The 21,849-nt window shown below is 34.8% G+C and overlaps 2 protein-coding genes across 8 annotated transcripts; both read left to right on the top strand.

Annotated features, from left to right (window-relative positions):
• The first annotated feature begins 18 nt into the window (after positions 1-18).
• LOC140775770 (protein DEHYDRATION-INDUCED 19 homolog 2) lies at positions 19-7,126 on the top strand. 2 transcript variants are annotated; one of them, XM_073119195.1, is made up of 5 exons: positions 19-261; positions 343-488; positions 1,146-1,225; positions 1,349-1,609; positions 1,734-6,648. In XM_073119195.1, the coding sequence occupies exons 1-5, from the start codon at positions 198-200 to the stop codon at positions 1,744-1,746; spliced, it is 564 nt and encodes a 187-aa protein (XP_072975296.1). In that variant the 5' UTR covers positions 19-197; the 3' UTR covers positions 1,747-6,648. The 2 variants fall into 2 exon arrangements, with proteins under 2 accessions (XP_072975296.1, XP_072975295.1); XM_073119194.1 differs by lacking the exon at positions 1,734-6,648 and adding an exon at positions 6,655-7,126 and having other exon boundaries at positions 22-261.
• A 1,809-nt stretch (positions 7,127-8,935) lies between these two features.
• Positions 8,936-20,505, top strand: LOC140775674 (protein SAR DEFICIENT 1-like). Of its 6 annotated transcripts, none has more exons than XM_073119068.1 (12): positions 8,936-9,135; positions 9,239-9,305; positions 10,200-10,252; positions 10,854-11,344; positions 14,305-14,465; positions 14,544-14,741; positions 15,930-16,032; positions 16,173-16,270; positions 18,378-18,498; positions 18,585-18,730; positions 19,736-19,838; positions 19,918-20,505. In XM_073119068.1, the coding sequence occupies exons 1-12, from the start codon at positions 9,041-9,043 to the stop codon at positions 20,265-20,267; spliced, it is 1,986 nt and encodes a 661-aa protein (XP_072975169.1). In that variant the 5' UTR covers positions 8,936-9,040; the 3' UTR covers positions 20,268-20,505. The 6 variants fall into 6 exon arrangements, with proteins under 6 accessions (XP_072975169.1, XP_072975168.1, XP_072975167.1 ...); XM_073119067.1 differs by having other exon boundaries at positions 16,140-16,270; positions 19,930-20,505; XM_073119066.1 differs by having other exon boundaries at positions 16,140-16,270.
• The last annotated feature ends 1,344 nt before the right edge of the window (positions 20,506-21,849 follow it).

Here is a 21,849-nt window from a genome sequence, read left to right as displayed (position 1 = left end):
CTCTCTCCTCTCCGGCTTCTTTCCACTCGTAGTAATTGCTTCGACCTTTCTCTCCTCTCTCTTGACCTGTTTCCCCGAAAAGGGTTTACCTCATTTCTCCCATTAATAATAGAAGGAAGGATTCTCACTCCTCTTTACTGATCCCTTTTCTAGCGTCTTCACTCCGATTAGAGCTTCGATCCGAGGTGGAAGAAGACATGGAGTTGGATTCGTGGAACCGCATCTCTGCTGCTGCGTCGAAGCGCCACCAGTCCCGATATGGTTAGAAAGTTGAGATTTTTGGGTGGGTTCGGTGGACTTTTTGAGGGGTTTAGGATTTTGATTGGTTTATTTGCTTGGTAGATCTGTTCTTGGGGTTCGAGGAGATGGATGGAGGGGAGGAGGACTTGAAGGCGGAGTTCCTTTGCCCGTTCTGCTCGGAGGATTTCGATATAGTGGGATTGTGCTGCCACATCGACGACGAGCATCCTGTTGAGGCTAAGAATGGGGTAACTGATCTCTTTTGTTTCGGGAAAGTGGTGTCTGGGTCTTTCTTTCTGCTAATCGTTTGATAAAAAAAAAAATCAAATTTTTGGGTGCTTTTGGTGGAATAAATTGGAAATGAATGAATAGATTTTTCCTTTTGGAGCTTCTTTATACGTCTTTGAGAACGGATACTGTCGTTTCCTTTACATTTATTTGAATGCAGTTGGTTTCCCTATCAAGTTTTGGTTGGTTGTCTTTTATGTGTCTTCTGTAAGCTGCAAACGTTGTGCAATTTATATTTAAATGTTTCTAGTATGTTTCATCTGATATCATATTGCAAACGATTATATTTTACTGAGCTTGCGAGCTGGAGATTGCTGCATGATTCAGATTATTTTGGGAATATGTTAGAATTGCACCTTTTTTCCCCAAATATTTGGTATAAGTATTTCCATCTTATTTTCAAGCCCCATGCAATTCCACATTGTTAAGTGTTGGGAATTTTTAATACTCCTTCCCAGGAGAGGAGATTTAATTCTTGAGTTGGATCTGGTGGTTTTGAATTTAAAAATATAGTGTCTACTGGGGTTTAATTATGTACTCCTCTCAAATGGACATTGTAATTGCAATAATTGATGGTGTTTATTGTTGTTCATAGTTGGAACTTTTCTCTTCTACAGGTTTGTCCTGTCTGTGCAGCTAGGGTTGGGATGGACATGGTTGGGCACATAACGATGCAGCATGGAAATTTCTTTAAGATATCCTTTCTTGTTAAGTTTGCTAGCATCTAGGTATGGGGCATAATAAGAATATTAAATCACCAAATGTTTCAGCAGTCTTGTATCAAAATATAGTATTTGAATGCCTTAACCAGAAGATACATCCAGCGAAGGAGGAGATCTAGGAGAGGTTCATCAGGGTCCCATTCTTCACTTTCCTTGTTGAGAAAGGATCTACGCGAAGGGAACTTGCAATTCCTTTTAGGTGGATCTTCTCATGCTACCGCCCCCTCCAGTGCAGCACCTGATCCGTTGCTGTCATCATTTATCAGTAATTTACCTGTAGTCGATTCTTCAAAGGACACAGAGCCTTTAGATGAAAGAAGCATAGACTGCAAGACTTTAGTGGAGAAAGCTTCTGACAGGTAAGAATTGCATAATATTGTTCATGATATTACTGTTCATTTGTTTTTAAATGCAATTGATATCCATCACATCAGCCTATTCTACCTCTGGCTTGCATAACTTTTACTGCTTGTTTGTGTATAGGCTCAGATATTAGCTAAGTTATTTTAGAGTCTACAGAGTCTGATGCAGCACAGTGACGCATACTTTTCCATCCATTTGTTGGATGCTTCTGTCTTGGTTTATTGGCTTTGGTATGCTGGTATGTTATCGCACAAACATGGCGATTCAGAAAACGAATATATGTATGCAACAAAGTTCTTCTGTATTCTTAACCCTCTAGTTGATAAATTTATCTAGTTGTGGACTTCAAAGATTTGGAGGTCAGGTCTGTGAATATTTGTGTATTTAGAAAACATTTTCGCAAGCCAAGTTAGAGGACAAATATCAAGTAAATTTTACAGCCTCTTATCAGCAAATGCTATATAAGGCCTCTGATTGGTTAATCCTGAGGATACGAGCTCGGCTGTATATTTCTATGTGAAGACATAGTTACAACATGTTACATTCTGTTTATATATCATTTGGAAATATCCAATTTTAATGATGTTTTCTCTTGGTAAGTATGATTCTAACTTCCATGTGTATTTTCTCCAGATAGTTGAGAGCTAACTCTATATTGTGAAAGAATTGATAAAATATGGTTAAGCAGTGGGATTAAAAGTTTCAAAATGATATAAAGCCAAGTTCAGGTTTCTTTCGAAAAAAAAGAAGGTTAAGCAGTAATGTCTTTTCTAAAGTATCTAACAACACAAAGAAACATCACTTTATAAATTTTAATTGGATTGCCATTCACAGTTGTATCTATGTGGCAGCACAATTGGGAGCAAGTTTAAAATTTAAATTTGTTGCAGGAGGATAAATTGATAAACTAATATGTTAATCTGCAGTATTTAATCCTAGAAAGTTTTGATTTAAAACCGTCAAGTGAACTAATTTATGTCCTTTACACATAAAAAAAATACAACGTATTGTGAAGTTTGAATTTTACCATTTTTGGTCAAAAAATCATTTTGTTGTAACTTGGGTTTGACAAGTACAAAATCAAGTAATTTTAACTTATTTACTAAGACTAGAAACAAATTTTAGTAATTTATGTTGACTTCATATACATGTGCCTACACATGCAATCATATTCATACTCCCGCTTCCATTCCCACTCCCATGTATACACACACATTAGAGCAATGTAAAAATGCAAATGCTAGAGAAAAAACATAATTCCAATGGTCTTTGTTAGTCACTTTTAGGCATATGTAAATCCCATATTATACTTATACCATGACAAACAAGTATAAGTTGATTGAATCATCATTGATGTCAAGGATGGCTATGACACGTGGCATGTCAGTGAGGAAACGACACCTGACATAGGGTGTGCCATCGGCGCAACCTTATACTAACCTGTGCCGCTGGGGAACCCATTAAGGGCTAAGTCAAAGTGACCCATTTGGGTCCTTTTGGCAGCCATTACTAAATGAAAAAATTTAAAGTGAGAGAACACTAAGTGAGCTCAGATTAGGAATTTGGGCTTCTCATGTAAGGTCAAGGTTATCAAAGCCAAGTAAAACGTTAGACCGCTAGAGGCTGAGTGGTGGCCATTTGGGTATTGGATGGGCTTTTAGTCGAATTACATCATCTTCACGACCAATTGATTTGTTAGATGCAATTGATGATGATGATGATGATGATGATGATGAGACTCAGTTTGGGAGTGGTGGCGTGATTGTAGAGATGGGGCATGTATTCTTGCTATACAACATTTTTAGAGAGGTATTGTTTTTACCATAGATCCCAAAATTAACCAATCTTGAATCGGATCAATCGATCCGGATTGGGATCGGCCATAACTGATCCTGATTAGACCGGTTTCGGTTAGGTTTCGGCTAGTATCGGTCAGTATCGTTCAATTTTGGCCGTATCGGCTGAAATTAATTTTTTTAAGATTCAAGTCAAATCTAAAATGTATCTAGCCTAGGAGACATTAATAATTGATGTCATCAACTGTTTTCCTTTCAGATTTTCAGTTTTTACTCTCTATCTTTCACACACACTCTCGCCTCACTCTCACATTTCACCGAGTTCATTTGATGGCCGTTCTGGTGAGCTCTTTTGATTAGTCCACACTTTGGTCAACTCGGATGCATTTTTTTCTTTCTTTCTCACCCTCTTTTTAACTCCTCTTTTTCTTACTGTTATAGAACAACAGTGAAAAGATACCTTTCTTTATGTTGTTCTGCAGTAATAATCTTGAGTATGCTTTTTTTAGTTTTCAAGTTCATATGTGACTAATTTTTATTCTTATTTTTTATTATTTTTTAGAAATGTTTCTACATTTTAAATAATATTTAAAATTTTACGTAATTAAAAATAGTTTGATCTAATACAAGTGGTTGATACAACCGATACAGCCGATAAGATTGATACGTATTGTCTTTTTTAATAGGTCAATCCCGATACCGAGTTTCAGAACCTTAATTTTTACAAAGGAATAAAACTTTACATATGCCATTCAAGATCGAGACCATGAGATGAGACATAGATAGAAATGAGGCATAGTTATCATAGATAGAGAAAAGGAAATATCTTAGGCTCAAGATGATTACAACCGTATGAGGAAGTGACTTGAGTTTGTAGGCAGCGAGATATTAGGTGATGTGCACTCATAGGGTGATGCGAGGTCATCGTCTTCGTTACCTTCATATCAATCACACTTATAAGAGCCACAACAATTTTATTATATTTTATATCCATAACCTGCATATGGCTACGTTGTGCATGTGGTTATCCTAGTGCTAGTCATTCCATGCATGTTCAATATGTGTATCATGTCATACAAGAATTGCAAAGTTAAAATATATATGGAGAGTATGTGAGGCATTACAAAGAGTATTACCATCAATAGATAAGGATTATCAACGTATTTGATGAAACATGCGAGTGCTATTCTTATGCCAACAAATCAAGTCTTTGATCCTTCTTGTCATTCTACATTTAAGCAGATTTTTAGTTTTTTATTATTGAATTGTTGTTAATTAATGAATGTGTTAAATCGTGTTTCTATTTGATTATTGTTATATTTTTAACAAAATAGATAATTTACAACAATATCTGAGGATAAAAGACTGTAATATAGATTTTAATACATATATTGAAACATGTATAAATATCCTAAAGAGTATATTGGAGGCTTGCCAAAGGCATGGTAGTGCATGCCACTAGCATGGCAATCTTTGATTGATATATGTGACAATAAGGACTTCTCCATAAACTACACATATTAAGGAAGGGAAAGATCATATTTTTCTGCAGTTTCCACGTCTGACATTCTCATTATTGTTCTAAATGTGCCATTGCCTTCATTAATGTACAGTGTGCTGCCACTTTCTCCGCATGTCATTCTGAAGTATATGAAACATCTCGTAGTTGCATACCTGTATTCACGTCATACTGTTTCCGGAGATAAGAGTTTCTGGAAGAGGCAAAGACAGAATAACATTCTATGTTTGACATGATATATGGTTTTATTGAATCTGGACAAAGATTTGAGTATACAGGCCTTGCAAGATATTTCTGAATTTGATATTAATAGTGGTATCCTCGCTGAGATCTTGAATAGACAATGTGCACCATGTATTATTTCCGATGCTTGGTATCTACTGATACACAAAAAGTTGATTCTCTTTTCTAAATCAGATTAGAAGTCAATTTGAATAGGGAACTACGTGATTGAGAATGGTATAAGGGATACGATGGCTTTGAAGGCCAGGAGTGGGAAAATATATTTACATATCACTGACTTCCACAAGTGAAAAAAGATTGTGGGACATTGAGGTAGGTAGTCCTGCTTCTGATATGTATTAATAGAAAAAACAGAGAATGATATTGATGAAAATGGTTTTATCACATGGAGGCTGCACTTTTGTCCTAAATCTCTATTCGCAGCAGCAGAATGAGAGTAGCCAAACATGAAATGGAAGCTATTTTATTAAATTACTAGAGCAAGTGCCAAATTAGGTGATGAACTTGTTCTTATTGATGTGGAAATGGCAACTGAAATGATTTCTTAGGGAGTAGAAACAAAGTGCTAGTCTTGGCATCTGCAGTTGGTAAGTTTAGAATCCTATTGGAATGAATTAGTGATATGCTGATTTTGCAACTTCAAATCTTGATGATTTGTGTAGAATGTCAACCTGCGCTCTAGACTAGTATGTCAAGCATTGAGCTCAAGGGAAGTAGTTCCCGTGAAAATTTAGGAATCCTTTTCTTATTCAGACAATTTATAAGCACTTTTCTTCATTAGAAGTTGGTAAGGATTTGCTGAAGAGACATATTTGGTGACATAATTATCTATGGACAAACCCACGGGAAGACTAAAGATGATCCCATCAACTCTATATTCTGTTTGGCTATGCATTATTATATAGTTATTGACTATTTATGTATTAACTTCACAAGAATGCGAGATAGGATTGTTTGCACTTTGCACATGATCTGGTTGTCTTCCATGTGGAAGTACTGCCCCCTTTCTACACTAACGTTGTTATCTAGTTGAAATGTCTTGGGAACTAAAACACATAACTGCATGTCCATCTACAGCAATATCTTGTTTTCAAACATCAGTCAGTTTATTTCTAAGTTCTATATAATACTTTGGTTTAGTCTATTATTAAACATAACAAATTAGAACCATATGCTCATTTTTACTACATAAGAGGTAGAACATTTCCTATACCATCTCCAACTTTGAGATTTTGTGAAGAAGACAATCTATCCAACATTGTGCAGCCCTTGATGAAAGAATCTATGTTTGCAATTCTTCTGAATGTACCTTTCAATAAGCATTCGCTGCCACAGCAATTTGCTTATTCTGTCTTGTTGCTTAATGGGAGGAGCAGACACATTTAAAGAATTGAAGAGATATTTATGTCTGTTTACAATCTCGATGCAATCATTTGAATTTTCCTTTCACATCTACCTGACCTCTTAAATGTGTGGCTTGCAGTGATAAATCATCTATACCTGACGAAGATCAGGAGGAGAGAGCTCGAAGGAGCCAGTTCGTGCAGGGGCTCATTTTATCCACAATATTTGATGACATCCTATGAGGGGATTCTCCGTCAACCATGGCGGCAGCAGCAGCTGCAATTGATAAGAGAGCCCTAAATGGATAGCCAGCAGCTGCAATGTTCGCCATCACAAGTTGGTGACCTTCTGCTAAGAGGGAGCGAGGGTGGGAGGAAGGGCGGTTTATAAACTATGTATATGTAAAGCTAGTGTTATTGCAGAGAGATGAGAGCATAAAATGTATCATAACAACAATATTACCATCTACAGAGAGGGACTCTTGTAGTTTCCATTCAGTAAGGATAGTGTGCATATCTGAGGCAAAGACTGTTCAAATGAAGCTTGCTCATAAGCATCTTCCTTTATTTTGGATCTCAGTAGTACTTTTAAACCCCAAATTGGCCCTCCAATGTTTTTTTTATTACTCAGGTTCCTCTGTGGGTGGTTGATTATGGGCAAAAGACATCTACCCTGCCCATGTAGGACTCTAACTATGTATGCCATCAACAGGATATATTTTGTTGTAATAAATGATGATGCTCTTTGAAACTATGGCTTGCTTCTTTAAGGTGTTCAAAAAAGGAGCTAAGATGATTTCTATTAGCTAGAAGATATTGTGTATCTATGATTGGTAGATGGCTGTTGTGATCTCTCTTAGAAACTCCACACACTAGATTGTCCATACAAATGATAAAGTCATGAGTATCATTACAAATTTACAATTGTTCCAGATACTAGATGCAACAGCTAAGCTTCCTTAAATTCAGAAAAAGATTATACCATTCTCTTAGGTACTGCACTGCCCCTCGCTTATTTCTAGAATAACAATTAAACATAATATTTTCATTCGAAAATATAAATATTACTCATCAAAGTTATATCTTATATATCACACTAATTTAATTATTAATTTACTCTTGATACCTAGCCAATCAATTTACTTTATATCACATTATAAGTAATCTTTGCACCGTTATTTTAGAAAATATTAAACAATAAAACTATTATTCATTAAATGAAGAAAATAATTTACTCCTACAAAATGTGCTGCTTTCTCGGTTATCACAAAAAAAAAAAAAAAACCTTCAAATTTTAACATAAATGCAAATCTACTGCATCCTAAATTCTTTTATTAATATTTGTTGAGAACCATCCTCAAATTTGCTCATAATGGATTTTCTGTATATCTCACTCGGATATTTTAATTGACAAAAAAAAAAAGTATATTCCAAGGATATTTCTTATGAATCAATTAGAGGCAAATTTAGGTTAACATTAAACCAGTATGTTTTATATCTAAACTTAACATAATCTGTTTACATATTTATTGGAGGGATTTTTCTGCCAAAGTAAATATTAAATTGTCCAAATTACTCTTAGCTTTCTATTAAATTTATTTACCATATCTTATTCTTCAAACATATGGCCAGATACATTTTCTCCCTCTTCTATCCTCTCCTACCTAATATTAGGTGCCTCATTTTACATTATTATATGTATATATTTATTAGACTCCAAATTCCTAGTCCCAGCTGATAAAGAAAAGAAGACCATCATTTATTCCATTATAAATCTCCCTCCATTATTTTATTTTTACCTCCTTATTCCACAACCAACCACTGTAGGCCTTCAACTCCCATACTCTTCTAGTCTACAATTTAATTACTAAGGAACAGAGAGAACTTTCCACTGCTCTTCTCTTCTGCTTTCACAAACCGCTCTGTTACTCTCTTCAGTCGTCTATTCACATTGCTTTTTGCCTGTGTTCTTGTCCTCTTTGTTTTAATATGTGAGAAATTTTTTATATAACACCCTAATCTTTTTTAAACAATAATCTTTTGGTTCATACCTTATAATTTGTCAATATTTACAAATCAAACCTTAAAATTTTGAGATTTTAGTTTCTTTAGTTTCTTTATAGGAGAAGTATATTGATTAGGATGGTCGATGGTTTGGATTATTAGACTCGCTCGAATCCTACGTCTTCCTTAGATTTATTTTTCATATATAATTGAAATCGATAGATGACAGAGGGACATTCATTCACTGGAGAAGAAAGAATTTGGGAGGTAAAATATTTGCAGGGGTATAATTGCAAATGTCAAACTTTGGAGGGCGTAACATGCGAATTAGGGATTTGGAGGGGGTTAATTGCAAAGAAAGAATAAAAGAATAAGAGTAGAATAGAGACAGTGCTGCCCTCTTCGTTGTGATCTCTATACTCGTATTGAGCAAAGACTTTTTTGAGGCAATGTATTTTCCTCTGCTCTTCCTCTTCCTCTTCCTCTTCCTATATATGGGGGCTTCGACCTCTTCCCCGCCTTATGGCTGCAAAGAGACTCCGGCCTCCGCCGGGGGAGGAGGAGGAGGAGGAGGACGAGAGATCTCGACCCTCGAAGCAGTTCCGTTCTTTTCGACTGTGAGTGATTCTACTGCTCTTGGGAAGAAGGGCTAGGGTTTTGGTTCTTGGGTTCTTGATTAAGCTCCTTACTTGAGCTCACTGGTAGCTTTTCTGGTGGCAGAGAGTTCACGGGGAACAGCTTTATCCGGCGGGCTCTGATACAGATCGAGCCCATGACACGTAGAGTGGTAAACGTTGGATCTTGGTTCGAGATTTCGAACTTTCCTGTTTGGAAATTGTATTCGTTGTTACTTAGAAGGAAACTTTGTTGTTTTGTTAGTCTTAGTCTCCTCAGTCCTCACTGGAATGTAGTCTTAATTTTGTTTTGGTCTTTAAATTCTCGTTCCTTTTTGCTCTTTGCGAGATTTTGATTTTCTTTTTTCTCGTTCTATTTGGAGGTTTTCTTTATTGTTCTTCGTATACCTCTTAAAACGTCCTTATTTAAGTGGATAATCTTTATTGATGAATACAAATATATCCTTGTGCAATAGAAAAATTCACCCTCTTCGGGTTAAATGGTTCAGATATTTCATTTTGGATTTTTTTTTTTGAAGAACTAATTTGAGGGGAATCCATGCAATAAACAAATGTCTTGATTCTTGGGTGGGTGTCCATCAAAAGTAGTTTTTTAAGGGATATTCAATCAGACAGCTCCTTCTATCCATGCGAACTCTGGAGTTCTATGGTCGTTGAGACAACTTGGACCTTGGACGAAGTTCAGATGAGGTTCCTTCCACAAGAGGGCGTCAACTTCTTGTAGGACAGTGCATTTGCATGGCATCAGGCTCAGACTCTGCTACACAGTTTTCTTTTATTTAATCTACTGTTATGTTCCCTATTTTGCTTCTATTTGATGTTAGTTATATTATGTACTGCTCTCTGTTGTTGCATCTGTTATTGTTTAAAAGGACTAGTTTGGTCCGACTTACCCAACCAAACACACTTATCATGTATATTTGGATTTTATTGCTATGAAAATTGTTGTTAGGATGCATTATTGCATACCTCGTTCATGCCTAAGATTTGATCCACTTTACTTGACCGAGGATCTACTTTACTTATTGTTTTACTCTGTTTAACAGGTACGAGAAGAGACACAGAAGTTACTTCTTAAGCATGTAAACCAAGTTCCTAGGTAAGATATTTCCTCAATAGGATACCACCTTTTTTGGGTTCTGCAATCATTGTAAGCATAAGACTTTGTTTATCTAGAGGAATGGCCGAAGCTTTTCTTCTGTTTAAGTATAATAAGGCTCTTGTCTATCTGGAATATTGGATATTGTGGATCATTTGAGTGTGTCTCATCTTGATGTGGAGCATTACATGCATGAATATGCTTAAGAAGAATTAAAGAACACTGTATTTTAATGTAGACTAAGAGAACACAACCCATCTCATTCTGAACCCCAAACCTTCCTTCATGGGCTTATCTCCAGTTGCTTTTAATTTGCCAGTACATAAAATATACTTTTAATGTTCTCTATTGTTCTTATGTGATGGCTGCAATGTAATGCTGTAAGCCTTTAAAACATGTAATCTTAGACAATCAGTTTGCAATTTAGAATATTAGAATCCATACCATCTTACACAACATGGTGGGTTTTGTAATTATTTCATGCAAATATAGTCTCGCAGTTTAGGAAAATCTGAAGCATAAAGTTGTTTGGGTGGAACCATATTTTATGACATCATTATTACACTTGATCTTCAATAATTTATTGTCTTTCTTTTTATAGGCTGCTAAGTGGTCAGAACAAATGCACCAGATATCAGCTACAGTTCCGGAATAAGTTGAATGATCCATTTTACACATTCAGCAAAATTGAAGCAAAGGACAGAATGTTAGTTCAGATAGCTATAATTGATAAAAATCTACAGAAGATTATCACATCTGATCCATATTCTTCAGTCACAGTTGAGATCGTAGTCCTTCATAGTGACTTTGGTGATGATCGAGATTATTGGAACTCAGAGGAATTTAATGGCCATATAGTACCTGGACGAGAAGGAAAAGGACCATTGCTGAAGGGAATTCTTGAGATTCAACTGGTAAATGGGGTTGCTGATCTTACCGATGTCATTTTCACTGACAATTCCAGTTGGACAAAACAAAAGAAGTTCAGGTTGGGAGTAAGAATTTCAAGATTTTCTCCGAGGGGAGTCATCAGAGATGAAGTTCAAGAAGGAATAAGTGAACCTTTCAGAGTGAAGGAACAGCGAGTCAAAGGTAAGCCTATTTCCTTTCAAAAGTTCTTATATTTTAGACTTGAAAGATTCTAAACTAAAGACAAGATAAATGGACTTGCAATATCCGATGATGCACAAATGATCTGTTTGGATAATGCAGTTCTGAACAATTTGATTCTTACTTTTAAGTGCATGATCACATATTTCAAGTTCATTTATCTTTTCTTTAGTATAAAATCTTTCAGGTCTGACCTTTGGTTTATGGTAATGCTTTCTTTGATGGACACTAGCTTTCACAATACAACATTGTAAGGAATAATGATAATAACTTTTGATTAAAAATTTCCTTTTCCATTTTCCCATGCTATGTTGCTTCATAATTTTTTTTGAGGAATCCAAAATAGTGTAAATTAGGGTTTGATTATTTTATCTAAAGAGTCCTATTAGATTAAAAGTTTGTTTCCTTAAGGAGTAGATTAGTGTTTGCCTATAAAAGGCTATCAGAGAATCAAACATGTAACAAACAAATGATGGGTTTATTAAAGAAGAATTTTTTGCAGGTATGTAGGGGTGAAAACAAGTCGGATTAACTCCAAGCCAACCTAGTATCTGGCCCGATTTGGATAAAAAATTTCTTTCCAATGATACAGATTTGGATAAAAAATTTCTATCCGATCTAGATACAGATTTAGATACGGATAGGATTTTAAAAAAAATCATATACGGATACAAATTTGGGTACGAGTCTGATATAATTTTCAGATTCGGGTACGAGTCTGATATAATTTTTAGATTCAGATACTGATATCAGATATTTGTTTATCCGTATATTTTTTTGAATGATTTATAATTTTTAGTTTGCTTATTTAAATAATGAATATTGATATTGTTACTAATGATGTGTTATATATTATTTATAGAGATTAATTTTGCTAATTTTATATGTATTTGGCATGCAAGAAATTTTTTTTTGAAACTCTTAATATTTTTGTATTAATTATCTTTAAATAAAATATTATAATTCATTTAAAATTCAGTCAACATCCATTTAAAATTCAATCCTCTATCTAGAAATTATCTGTATTTGTTTAGTTAGAATCAAGGATTCTAGTTTCGGCCGATCCTGAGTGGGATTGGCCAAAACCGATCGGGATCGGCTATAGCCGATCCCAAGTTTCGGCCTGTACAGCTGTCTGTTGCTGCTGCAGGCGGCTACAACAGACAACAGTAGCTAGAGAGAGAGGGAGAGAGAGAGAGAGAAAGAGGAAGAGAGAGTGAGGGAGAGAAAGGGAGAGAGAGAGAGAGAGGGAAAAAGGAAGGGAGAGTGAGGGAGAGGGAAAGATAAAAAAAAGAGGGTATGAGAGAGAGAGGGAGGGAAAAAGGAAGAGAGAGTGAGGGAGAGGGAAATATGAAAAAAAAAGAGGGTGAGAAAGAGAGAGAAAAAGATAGAAAAAAAGGAGTGTGGGAGAGAATAGATACTTTAGACTAACAGTTAGAGGGATAAGAAAGAAGAGAGGGAGAAAAAGAGATTTTACTTTTTAAGTTTTATATGTGAGTAATTATTATTTCTTATTTTCTTATAATTTTTTCTAAATTTTTAGAAATTTCTCAACATTTTTAATAATATTTAGAATTTTATTTAATTAAAATAGTCCGATCCGATATAGGCAGCCGATACGTATCGTTTTTCTGGACGGCCGATCCCGATTCCGATACCGATTTTTGGAACCTTGGTTAGAATATGATTTTAAATTTTGCTATCCTTCCGTATTTGAACCAAACATATGAATTTGAGTGTAGGTTGAGCACTATTCGATTCGTTTTCACCCTTACAAGTTTGTCATGTTACCTCTCTCTCCTTACTTATATTCTATCTCTCTAAAATATTGTTCTCTTATTTACTTCATCTTTAATCATTTTTTTATCTCATTATTCATCTCTACTGAATGATCCACCATCACATCTAGGACCCTTACTTTATCCTACATCATACATTTACTGAGTACGGAGACAAAGTATTATGGCAGGTTTCAAATATGTTACTATTATTTAATACTTCATTGTTGTTGATTTTATTTTAGGGTTTAATATATTTTAAACCCCTATACTTATGCCCAAAATCATTTTACCCCTCTGTACTTTAAAATTTTTTAAATCAGTTACTGTACTTATAACTAAAGTGAAACTATTAGTTTTTCTGTTAAATTTAACTGGGCACCATGACTATTTTGATAACTTTATTGCATTATATTAAAATCTGTATGTCTTATCTAAAAAATATGATATGATTATTTTAGTTATTTTGACATTATTCAGTTAAGTTTAACAAAAAAATTAACGATTTTATTTTATTCTTAAGTATAGAAAATATTGTGAGACCTTTTGAAGTACAACAAGTAATTTTGGGCATAAGTACAGAGGGATAAAATGCATTCAACCCTTTAATATATTTTCATTTAAGAGAACAATACATAATTTAATCTATTGCATTTGCCGGGATCTAAATATTCAAGGGTTTGGATTTACTAAAGCTACATGGTAGATTAAGCTAATAGAGTAAATATATCTTTATTTGTTAAAATATCCACAATTGTGCAATAATAAGCCGAACTTGTTTACTGTGACACTGGGCCTATTAGTTGCACGAATGTTCTAAGTTCAAGTCTTATGATTCTTAAATGAGGTTTCTCATGCGATCAGATTGCTTAATTGCCCCCAATGAGGCGGAAGATAGTTCTTCTTCTGAAAGTACATGCAAGTTTTCTTGGACGTAGGAAATTTAGAATGGAGAATGTTCGGCTAACTTTTTTCTGGATGAAATATGTCTGATTAGTTAAGAGTTAAGACAGATATAATCTCTATTTCTCTGGGGGTCAAAAAATTTTGTAACATTTTTCTTGAAGTTTGTGGCATGGATTTCACATGATTTTCAAAATCTTGTTGCTATTAGGCATGCCTAAAAGTAATAATCTTCTGTTTATTTCTAACCTTGGGAAACAGGATGTAAAAAACATCATCCTCCATCATTGAGTGACAAAGTATGGCGTTTGGAAAGCATTTCGAAAGATGGTCCTTATTGTGAGTCCCTCAAGAACAATGGTATCACTACCGTGGAGCACTTCTTAAAGTCTTATACTAAAGATGAAGCCCAGTTGCGCAGAGTAAGAGAAACAGCTTTGATATAAAATTCATGTCTAATAACATTGACTAACAGAAGCACCTTTGTTGTCTACATCTAGATGTTTGGCAAGAAATCGAGCGGGTCTTGGGAAGTCCTCGTTAAACATGCTAAAGAGTGTGTTTTGGGAGATGAGCTTTATTCTTATTGCATTGCAGAGCACAACAGTCTGCTTTTTCTTAATTCCATATATCAGGTTGTGGGGGCAATGATTGATGGCTGCTACAGCCCCTTTGATAAACTAAGTCCATCTCAACAGGTGCGTATCACAACTTAATGTCTTACTCTATCGCTGATCAATCTTGAGTTTAGGCAACATAAAAAACACATATAACTGTGACTTTGATGTCATTTGGCAGTAATGTGTTAATATCACTTGTAAAAGATGCTTCCAAATTTATTTTTTCACTGTAAAACCTGTATATATTCAAATGGGCAGTAAATGCTAGAAATTTGAAATGCAAGTTAGTGGTCCAAACTAAGCAATTGTTCAGAAAAAAAAGTCTTTTGTACTGTTATAAGTATCTTAATGCAATATGTCCCTCTTTCGTGGGTACCTCATAAGAGGGCATATTGGTTGTGGACTATAACTTATAGGATAGGAAAGGTAGCACTCTATCAATTTACTTTAGTATAAAATATTTTTATTTTTACGAAGCAATTAGTTCTTTAAAATTGAGAGGTTCATTTTAATTTATCTTTCTGATAACTCACTAATTGTTCTAAAAGTTTAAGTTATTAAAGAGTGGCAATTTTTATATTTTATATGTTAACACTCTCTTATTTCTAGGTTTAAGATATTTGATGGGCCTAAAAACGGATTTGACTTAGATGGGTGGAGTTTTATAGTCTAAATAACATATGAGTTTGATAGGATTCGAACTTAGAATTTTTGCACTAACACTACAGTTACTTATCAACTACTCAAAAAACTTAATATAATGGTGATTTTTATATTTTATATTCTAACACCTTCAAAATACCTGAGATAAGAGTGCATAAATTAGTGGTGATAAGGCTTATCACTTTGAATCAGGTGGCTAAAGGTGAGAATCGCAAGAACAAGCTTCCCGTATATGGGGATTTAGCTTACATATATTTTCCTTCCTCAAACCTAGATGGCAGGAGCATAATGCATTGGAAGGCCATTTTGTTGGTTGTAGTTGGTTCACGATCAATTTAACATATGTTAAGAGGGATGGCATGGACTGCTTTAGACATTATGTGATGTATATTTCTTGTACGCACACACACACACACATCTCTTTATGCACATTCATGTAGTATGTATGTATAAGCATAGATTGTACCAAGTCATGAAAGAAGTTGTTGGCATTGATAAACACTAATTTTCTATCCATCTTCTCTAAAGATTTTAAACAACTTATTCTTCTAGTATTTAAATGCTGATTTCTCCATAAAAGCAAAGTCATTAATTCGCTTGCAGGCTTCAGTAGAAAAATGGAAAAGGCTTGCCTACCAAAATACGAATAGCATTCACTTAAATCATAAAATGATCAACAACCACCCTGTACCACTCCGTATGAATGGTAACATCTCCTTTCTAGTATCAACCTCATCACAACTCTGTACTTCCAATTTCTAGATAGATCATGGTCAAGATCCTATATTTTGCATTTTCATTACTTTCTGTCAGATATCATGACAATTTGGCATCGGATTTGGGCAGATCAAGTTCCTATGCAAATTCCCCAACAACAAATTTCTTTACGAGAAGAAGAAACCCCTGCTAGGCTGGAGGAATCAAGATGTTTACAACATGATGAGGTGCATAGCCGTATATACATTTTGTTATGTTGCTACTATTAAATGCATGATATATATTGTTGATTAATTACCTAATAATTTAAACCTTTGAGTCAACTAATTATCTAACGTAGTATCATAGCTAGTTTTTTGTAGAGGTCATGGGTTCAAATCTTATTAGCCCATTTTTATTATCTAATTTCTAGTATTGCGGTATAGTGAGCAATGCTTTCTGTTATTTATCATCTATCCACATGTAATATTAGGAGCCGCATTATGCGGTGGCATATTAAATGCACAATATATATTGTTAGTTTGTTGCTTAGTAGGTTAAATTTTTGGATCAACTAGTAATCTATTAGCTTCGAGTATAACCTATTGAGGTCTTAGAGGGTAGGTAAGAAACTTTGTTTTACATGCTCAAAATCCTAGTCCTACAGGCAAAATCTTAGCTAACCATAGTTGGAGAGTAATATATGTTCTTCTATTTTACATCTGCACAATTTGATGTTGTAGCTATACTTAATCCATAAACAGTTCAAATTCATGACTCCTGTTATTTATGGTCAGAAAACATTTAAAGTAACAAATGTTAAGGCTTTGATCATGAATGGTCGTGCTGACGGAACGAGGCATGCCGGTCGACACTTGCCGTGCCAGCAGCGTACCGGCACGTGGCATGAGGGGTGCCATATGACGCCTCTCATAATAGTTTCGTTGCTTGCTATCGACCTCGTCGTCGAGCTATCCGTTACCGATTGCCGTAGCCGTCACCGCTCGTCGTCGCAGTTGTTCGATCTCGCATCGGGTGCCCTAGAGAGAGAGAGAGCTCTTCCTCCTCTCTCAGGCTAGGGCACTTGACGCGCGGTTGGGTGACGGCGAAGGCTAGCTCTGATTGGCGAGCGGCGACGACAACGGTAAAGGCAAAGGTAAGTATCTCTTTTTTTTCTCTCCTCTTACGACACGGCCGGTGGTTGGCATAGTCTGTGCCTGTGACACTGCCATCGTTGGCTTTGATTATCTTTAAGATCGGGCTACTCATATGTCAAGCATATGCAAAAGGTTTACTAAAACTATTTAAGTCTCAATTTGGATGAGTGCTTTTACCTGATAAGATAGAACAAATATAAAAACAATAAAACCATCGTTCTCTAATAGGCAATTGAAAGTCACACCTAACTGTGACTTTGGTGTTATTATGCCTGTAAAGCATTTCTTTCACTTGAAAATGATGCCTCTGGGTGTATCTTTTTGCTGTAAAACTTCTATATTTCACATCGGCTAGTAAAACCATTACAAACACAACTTAATGGTCCACACCAACAATTCTCAAATATAATCTTTTTCTCTATCAGAAGTATCTTAATGCTAACTCTGCTCTTGCATAAGTGTGGGCACCTCCTAAGAGGACAGATTATTATTTTGCAGCCTAACTCGCAAGGAGGATAACAGTCATATCAATTTGCTTCAGAACTAGAGAGATGATTTTGCAAGAAAAAACCTTCCATGTATAAAATTTTCTGTTTTTGAGTTTTTAGTTTAATATAATGAAATTATAATTGAAAGCTCACAAAGCAACTATTATTTAAAGAAAGAGAAGTTCAGTTCGGTATATTGTTGGAAAGTATTTAGATAAGAGGGCATCACTTAGTGTGATGGTAAGCCTTGCCACTTTGCAGCAGGTGGTTAGAGGTCAGAGTCGCAGGAACAACCTCTCCAGGTATGGTGGAATAGCTACATGCATCCTTCCCTCACTGTACCTGCATGGGCAGGAGCATAATGCACTGGATACTATTCTTTTTGTTGTACAGTTGGTTGACGATCATTTAACCATATGTGCAGAGGAATGGCATGATTGTTTAAACTCCTTGTGATTTATGTTTCTCGTATGAACCATGCACACAAAGGCACCTTTTTATGTACATGAATGTAATATATTTGTATCAGCACAGCATTACTTATATATGCAGGGGTGCATGTAGATGTGTACTACGTCATGAGCATAGAAGTTGTTGACATTGACAAGCATTAATTTTTTACCTCCTTTTCTCTAAGGATTTAAAATATTTTTTCTAGTATCCAAATTTTCCTGTCTCCACTAAAAACAAAGTTATTAATTTGCTTTCAGTCTTCTGTGGAAGAATGGAAAAGGCTTGCCTACCCAAATATGAATGACATTAATATAGATCATATAATGATTGGCGACGAACCAAGGCGACAACCGTGTGTTTCCAATCTCCAGATAATACGTAATGGTCAAGAGCCTAGATTTTGCAATTCGTTAATTTCTATTTGATATCCAATGCACTGGTTTATACTTCTTGGATTTTGGCAGATCAAGTTGCTGTGCAAGTTGGCCAGGAGCAAACTTCTTTACCGAATAATGGAACTTTGCATGATTTATCCCCAGAAAGAGACATCTCTAAGTTTATAGATGTTCATCCAGTGGGAGATTGCACTTCTCTCAGTGGAGCATCTTTTGTAAGTATAGCCTATATTTAGAAGAATTCCTAATGAGGCATGTAGATAGTGGTTCCTTTTTTGGGCCGAAAGGCTGACTGGAGAAAGGGTTAATCTTTCCCATGCAAAGGGGCCACATAGGCCATCCATAAGGGGAACTGAATCCATTGTTTCCAAATGCGACCAAGTGGATCTACCACTCCATCTACCGAATGGAGACAGACTGTGGTTCTGGATTTATTCTAGTGTTAAGCCATGAAACTAAAGTTTACTTTATAAACTCTTCAAATATTATTACCTTCCATATATATCAAAAAGAGAGAAGATTTTATATTTTGAATCAAATAGTAATTCATAAAATCAGTTGTCTATTAGCAAGGTTTCTGTATGTCTCGATTCTACTTAAGAACCCTCAAGTTCATTCTTTCATGAATTAAGATGCCTACAAAATGATGAGGTACATATTCTCGCACTTCTATGCCCTATATACATTTTTGTCCTGTTGCTACTAGTGCAGCTCGCCAGCTCATTGAGTTCAAAGTTTCAGTTCTACAGGCAAAATCTTAGCTAACCACAATTTGATATTTTAGCCGTACATAATCCATAAACAATTCCAATCCATGACTCAAGTTATTTATGGTTATAAACTTTTCAGGTATCAGAAATTATGGCTTTGATCATCTTTAGGAGCAGGCTGCTCATATATCAAACATATTATTGATGAATCTTTGTTCTATTTGTAGCGCTAAAGGTTTGCCAAATGTCTAAGATTACTAAGTCTCAATTTGATCTGATTCATATCATTGCATTAAATATAAATGAATGGAGAAGAAGAATCCATATACCCTATCCCTAGTAGGTAGAAGGCTCAATTCTTGGTTGTTGATTTTCATGTCTCTAAGTCACAATATGCAGAAAGGTCATCTTTTGTATAAGGTTGATGTATTACAGTATTACAAGTTGTATAACTATCTTCGAAAGAGTAGCGACATGAATATCACTATGATACTGTCTTTATTTCTGCAGGATCGGGGTTCCAGCTCTACTCTGCATCTGAATCCTGCTGCTATTTACACTCCAGAACCAGTGATATTTGATCGACATTTCTCTTGCTTACAGTTCAGCGATGGTTAGCTATGTTTTACTCAACATGTTATGCAATAAGAATTCTCTCCTTACCTTGTATACATGATCCTAAGTTCACGCAGAAATTTTTACAGAGGAACTACATCACACTTTGCAGTCCGGACCTCAATCACAATTCAATGGGACCTCAGAAGCTCTGCCCAAATATGCCTATACTTCGCAGGATTTTGCTTCAGTTCAGTTGTCTGAGATACAAACAGGCAGTGTTAATTCATGTTCCTCCGATGACTTTGTTAATGGATTGCTGCAAACGCCAGAGCATGAAATGAGCGGACTGGCTCCACCGTTATCTCCGCGAAGGTGGGGTAAGATAATGCTGCTGCTCAAGTGGTGGCTAACTGTAAAGCGCTCAGCTGCCAGACGAGCTAGGTTTGTGCCTCCGAGTTGCCAAACACTAGTTCCGACCATATGAACCAGCTAAAGAAATCTATGTGAAGTTTCTCATTTGGAATAGCATGACTGTGAGATGTTCCTGGATTATTCATGTACATGTCTTAAAAAGAACCTTTGTTTGTAAGTACTAAATCAGTTGAATTCAATTGTTTTGGAACTCTAGTTTCATCTAATTACGCTGTTTGGAACATGAGATTTTAATTTATTTTAGTAGATTTGGATGGATTTTAGTATATATAATAAAATGTTTATTTGCACTGAAAATCTACTCAATATTATAGTACAAAACAATTTGTCTTTTTAATTGATATAAGAGAAAATTATATCTAAACCACTTGACTTTTAAAAGAATAAGAAGGATTTTTTTTTTTTTGGTTGTTTAGATGCGCTGGTCAACTCTTAACAACATTGTTTTCAAAATTTAAATGAATAGCTGCTCATTTTGATAGATGAAAAGAAGATCTCATTCACCAAACGCTCTATTGCCATTTGCCCAACGTGCTTTCCATACATACATAGACTCCAAATTCTTAATCCCATTTGACAAGAATAATACCATCATTTATTTATACGACAATAAATCTCCCTCCTTATCTTATCTTTTCTAGAGCAATTTATATATAACACTCAATCTTTTAATAAAATTATACTTTATATTCTATATTTTTACTATTTATAATAGATCAATTAGTTAAAATTAACCAAATTTCTGAGTTATATTAACTAAACTAAAATATTATAAAAACCATCCTCAACTAAGTTATACTACGAGCATTTTAGTCATTTTAAAAATAAGAGTATTTTAATCATTTTAAAAATAAAATATTTTTACTTAACAGAATATTTAAACGGTATTAATTCAAATCTAACCCGAAGTATTTTCTTCTATTTACCAAATTAAGAATTTTTATTTATAAATAATAAAAATATAAAAGGTAAACCATAATTAATATTCTATCTTTTATAATCTTATCTCAGGAAGAAAGAGGCCTTGTTAACTCCCATGCTCTCTTAGTTATGCTGCAATTAATTTTGGGACTCTTGAACTTTCCACTGCTCTTACGCCCTCTTCCGCTTGGATTCCAATTGGTACTTAGTAAATCAACGAAGCACCAAACATTAAATGAAACTCATAGAAGAAAATGATTCACATTACTTACTCTCAGTAGATAAAACTACTAGTTTGTTGTTATTGTTGTTGTAAAAATGTGAGGAAAATATTATTTGACACTCTAATTTTTTAAACAATAAATTTTGAATTTGTACTTTATATTTTTATTATTTATAAACAAAATCTCAAGCACGCAAAGTGAACTGAGTTAAAAAAAATATATAATATATTTAGTTTCTTTATAATAGAAGTGGGTTGATCTCGTAGGTATTATTGGATGTGCGTGTGTATTCGTTTTCATATTTACAGAAAACTCTAATTACTTTTCATATTTATAATTATTGAAATTATAAATTTACTTAAGTTTATAGAGAAACTAATTTTGATGTTGAGTTATTTCTGGGATGAGAATTTTTTTACTAAACTTGTTTAGTTTTTACCTCTAAATAAAGCTTTTTGTAACCAAGAAAGTTAATTTATATAAAAAAAA

This window comes from Typha angustifolia, chromosome 14 (genome assembly GCF_048772165.1).
Source record: "Typha angustifolia cultivar Huaian chromosome 14, ASM4877216v1, whole genome shotgun sequence".
Classification (NCBI taxonomy): Eukaryota; Viridiplantae; Streptophyta; class Magnoliopsida; order Poales; family Typhaceae; genus Typha; species Typha angustifolia.
The sequence above is the reverse complement of the archived record's forward strand: the minus strand, read 5'-3'. Positions and strand labels throughout refer to the sequence as shown.